Genomic DNA, 5,173 nt, shown 5'->3' on the forward strand with positions numbered 1-5,173 from the left:
CGCCCGGCTAGGTATCGTATTCTTGATTGATTGTTTTTTCTGTCAATACAGGGTACATTTTATGCCACTTTCTCTTTGTTTGCAAAATTTCTGCTGAGAAGCTTGGTGTAAACCGAGACACTCTCCTGCTTGTTTCTTTTCTCTTGCAGCTTTGAGAATCTGTTTTATGCCTTGGAGAGTGTGATTATAATGGGGTAAACTGATGACTTCTGTGCTATGCTAGAAAATGTGCTTAACATATGCAAGGAATACTACATGAAAATTATTATTGTGGCCAGGCAGGGGTAGCACTTGGGAAGCAGAGGCAGGACGGGCTCTATAGAGAAACTGTCTCAAAAAAAGCAAAACAAAATCATGTATAAATTCGTATGTGGTGATGATGAAATATACAGTCAAAAAGTTTGAAGCCCCATTAACCCTAAAAATCTGTGCCTTGAAAAAAATTTAACCTGGATATGGTGGCATATACCTATATAATTCCAGTACTTGGAGGCAAGAGGATCAGGAGTTAAAGGCTACATCATAAGTTTGAGCCCAGCTTGAGACACAGTGACTCTGTCTAAAACAAACAAACAAGCAAATATGCTGAGTTGACATACTTTTAACTAGAGCTCCTTTCTAGGTAAGATTTTTATACTTCAAACCCAAATCCCCAAACATGAGAAGTCCCTTTTTTAAATATACACATATAAGGTATTTTATTTCAAAAAGCACAGGAACATTATACAAGTTTTTAATTTACATTTTTGCAATAAAAGATATCAATATATGCATCATTTGTTTAACTTCATCATGAATGGAATTTGAATCAGTGGTATAAACATGTTGCAGTCACTAAATAGAGATCATCATCACAATGAACCAAAATGCATAGTTGTTATGAAATGACAAATGACCACTAAAAGGTGAACTCACAGCCCATACACTAACATAATAAATTAATTATACAGATATATGTTTTTCTTTACTGTATCATTAAAATCCTTGCCAGCCCCTCACCAATATTAGAAACTTAGAGTCGGAGCCATCCTACTGAACCAATTCTTTCATATATTACACTAAATAAAGTGACTTGGTTGCTTACGTAAACTTGATAAGCAGGCTTAAATCATTTGTCATGATATTATCATTAGAAATCCCTTGGGTGGGCAGCACTGTGGCATATGTTCACCTCCAGTGCAGAACTCAGTAATAAATTAGGTTCTTTGGCAGTAAAGGTCGGCTGGCCAGTGCCTGCTAGTTCTCCTGCAGCTTGACAGCTTAGCTCCGCGGTTTACAAATTGAATCTAAGAAGGCTAAAAATAAAGTCTTTATCCTTGCCAAATGGGGGCCAGAAAACAAAGGCAGAAATGAGCATCTTCTGCTGCCTGCTCTGGTCCAGATTTCAGAACTAAACAACCCCTTCAAAAAGTTATATAAAAAACAAAGGGTAATGTTCAAATCACTTAATCATATTGGCAAATCGCACAAGCAAAATACTGAATTTTCTGATCTTCGTCTCCCATAAATTGCTGTGAACTGTACATTATAGTTGTATCTAGTTCCTGATTTCATCTGATTAGTAATTATCTAAGTAGGAAATCATGATTGTGATTCTGGTGCCTGCTTATATGAATTTCTTACTGCAAAACACACTTTTCCATAAAATGGGCAATAAATCTAGCCCCAAATGCGTATCACTCATCACTCAGCAAAATTTCCTTTTCATTTTCTTGCCTTCACTTGACAGAGGTGGCAGAAATACACTTGCACACATACATGGCAGCAGCAGCCAAGGGCAAAAGAAAAGATATCTTCAAATACACCTTGCAACTGCTAACATTATCCAATATCACAGAAGCTAAAACAAGTTATCAGCTGCTCTTCTCTCTGCAGTTAATTCACAACTTCTTGATATAAAAGGTTAAAACCAAGAACCAAGAAGTTATGCACAGACTCGAGAGCTATATCAGTTTTAAGCGAGATGGCTCAACTATAGCAGGTTATAATAGGACACAGGCCTGATGATTACAAGGCCTTTTTTTTTTTTGGCTATTTTTATCAGTCATAAACCATAGTTTATGAAAAGGTTTCACATAGACAGGCATCAAATCTAAGATCTGTTTCTTAGAAGCCATAGAAGGCCGCAGAACTGGCTTAAATATGGCTGCTCAAATTTCAGCTTAAATGACCCTTCACAGGGCATTTCTGATTCTTATTCTACAGAGAGTTTGCTTCAGAACACCAAAAGTTTTCTGAGAGTCAAATAGGATGGGGCCACTCACGTGAGCACTCATGATCTCGCTGCAGAAATCTGCTTTTGGAAAGGGGAACGGACCACCTGTGACTCCACCGAGCTGTCTAGAGCCAGGTGAGGACAAGAGGCTTCTGTATACGGAATGCACAGTGAGCACATCATCCTGACTCTTCTCGAGGTCTACCTGGAAGGACGCTTTCCAGACTCGCACCACTCACAGTTCACAGAGAGACTTAGATCTGCTGCTGGCTCAAGCCGTGGGTGGTACAGTAAGGATATTTCCTTAAATAAGAAAATTGTTTACATTTTTAAAACCTTTTTCAGTTGAAAGATACTGCATAGTTCTGCAGTTCCTCTTTAGACCAGCACAGGTGACCAGCATCTTGTAGAGATCTAATGCAAGCTGAATCACACTCAGGAAAATGCCAAGTACGAAAGTGCAGAGAAGTCAACCAGATGTGAAAACGTCCACAAATGCTTGATGTGATTTCATTTACCAGGTGGATGATAAGAAATGAAATAGGACAGTTATGAAAGGGAATGAGTTTTCTGGAAATATTTGCAGAAATAGACACTTGGGTGAACAAGCATTTCTTTAGTGTTCTAGAACACAAAACTATGTCTGTTTTTAATCTATGTCCTGTTTTTCCCTTGAAGTTTATGTTTACTAACTGAAAGCAATATCCCATAAGGAATATTTTATTAATGTATGTGAATCTGGACATGGATCAAAAGACCCTCCAATACTTTCCCGTCCACAGAAAGTTCTCTGGAATTTTAAATCAGTCTTTATTATTGATGTCACTCATGATTGTCTTGAGGCAGAGTTGGAGCTCAGAGTAACTGCCAGTTGAATCCAAATAGCATCTGATTAGTCTCCTGGCTCCGAGCAATCTCTTCAATAATGCAGTGCTGTTGCCAGACCAGATGCAGCTTCCGATATCGCTCCCGAGATAAGTGAAGTGGGTTTCCCCTCCTTCAGGGAAAAAAAAAAAGTCAAAGCTTGAATCAAATAACCGTGATATCTCTATAGTCTTAAGTCAGTAAATACGCCCAAGATATTCCTGACTCTAAGAACTGGGCACATCACTTAGTTAAGGAAGCAGAAAATTAGTCCTTGACTATTTAGAAATTAGGTCACGTATATGATGAACACAATGAGACCTCATTAAAACAATTTACTTAGTGTCTTTGAAGATGTCTAATTTGAAATAGCTCTAGTCTTGTCTGGTGATTCTAATAGCTTTCTCTCTGTCCTCAAAATTTACCCAGTTTCAATTTATGGTTTTGCATAGGAGATTAGGTACAAGAAGCCCTTAATTTAAAAAAGCTGCTCAGAACTATTTTGTTTTATAACCATCCCTATGATTCATCTTACTAATGCTTAGCGAACAATTTCTCCTTTGCTTATTTTTTCACTTGGGGAAGAGGAGTCTTGTTACGGTGTCCAGGCTGGGTTGGAACTGTTTTACTCCAACAACCTTTCAGCTTTACATTCCCAAGTAGCTGGGACTATACCCAGGTGCGCGTCATTATACCTGCCTTAACAAATATTTAAGTAACTGCAGTTCTATTCTAGCATGACACAGTTTGCAACACTGTGCCTACTAATCTAAAAGCCTGAGGTCTGTTGAGTGCTGTGATGGAGGGAGCAGGCATCTTAGCCCCTGGAATACCAAGTGTACATGTCAAGTTTTACACCGTTTTTTTTTAAATTTATTTTATTTTATTTATTATATATACAATATTTTGTCTGTGTGTATGCCTACAGGCCAGAAGAGGGCACCAGACCCCATTACAGATGGTTGTGAGCCACCATGTGGTTGCTGGGAATTGAACTCAGGACCTTTGGAAGAGCAGGCAATGCTCTTAACCTCTGAGCCATCTCTCCAGCCCAGTTTTACACCGTTTATCATTAATTTAAAAATTCCCTATTTTTCTACTTTTCTAGAACAACTCGACATTACCCTTGATTATTAACTACTTTGGTGTTGCTGCTGTTGGCTTTGCTTTTGAGATAGGCTCTCACTTTGTAGCCCTGGCTGGACTGGGACTCACTGTTCAGGTCCACCTAACCTTAAATTCACAGAAACCCACTTGCCCTTGCCTCCTGTGGACTGGCATTAAAGGTGACTTCCATCCTGACCAGTGTTAACTACTTTTACTACTCAGTATCTTCTCCCTTAAACTTAAAGACAGGTCAAATGCTGTTTCAATAAAAACAAATCTCTATATGATCCAACAGATCCCAAGCACTATGCAGTGAATCTATTCATTTTGAATGATATTTTAAAATAATAATAAAAAGTTTTGGGAGTTAGCTCAGTCAGTAAAGTGCTTGCTGTACAAACATGAGGACCTGAGTTCAAGGCTCAGCACCCACATCAAAAGCTAAGTGTGATAATGTATGACCATAATCCAGTGCTGAGGAAGCGAAGACAGGAAAGTTCCTGCCACTATAATCAGTGGGCCTGTCTCAAACAACAGGGCCAGTCAGAGGACCTAGTAAGTTCCCAGCACCCAGATGGAACTCACAACCCCAGCAACTCCAGTTCCAGGCTTTTATGTTTAAAGCACTATTACTGTACACATCTAAGAAAGTAAATAAAATGTAAGACAACTAATTAAAATCTTCCATTAAAGAAAATCTTACTTTAGCCCAGGGTCTGTTTCTCCATATTCATCCAAGTAAGGGGCTGGATAAGCACAGCCTCTGGCTTTCCCTTCCACAAGGACCACTCTGCATTCTCTGATTCTGAAGGACAAGAGAAAGGAAGGAAACCCTGTTAGAGACATATGTGCAGATGACAGACTGAATCAAAGGCAAGCTAAAGAAAAGACATGGGGCCTGGAGAGATGGCTCAGTGGTTAAGAGCATTGCCTGCTCTTCCAAAGGTCCTGAGTTCAATTCCCAGCAACCACATGGTGGCTCACAAC

At 39.1% G+C, this 5,173-nt stretch overlaps 1 protein-coding gene across 1 annotated transcript in view; it reads right to left on the bottom strand.

Annotated features, from left to right (window-relative positions):
- Positions 1–670: 670 nt before the first annotated feature.
- Ubr1 (ubiquitin protein ligase E3 component n-recognin 1) overlaps positions 671–5,173 on the bottom strand; it is a 133,572-nt gene continuing 129,069 nt past the window's right edge. Inside the window, exons 45-46 of the mRNA XM_005364485.1 lie at positions 4,890–4,991; positions 671–3,212 (exon numbers count right to left, since the gene is read on the bottom strand). Of these exons, the coding sequence (XP_005364542.1) occupies positions 3,071–3,212; positions 4,890–4,991 (244 nt within the window). The 3' untranslated portion in view covers positions 671–3,070. The remainder of the gene's footprint in view (positions 3,213–4,889; positions 4,992–5,173) is intronic.

This window comes from Microtus ochrogaster (assembly GCF_000317375.1).
Source record: "Microtus ochrogaster isolate Prairie Vole_2 chromosome 14 unlocalized genomic scaffold, MicOch1.0 chr14_random_1, whole genome shotgun sequence".
Taxonomy (NCBI): Eukaryota; Metazoa; Chordata; class Mammalia; order Rodentia; family Cricetidae; genus Microtus; species Microtus ochrogaster.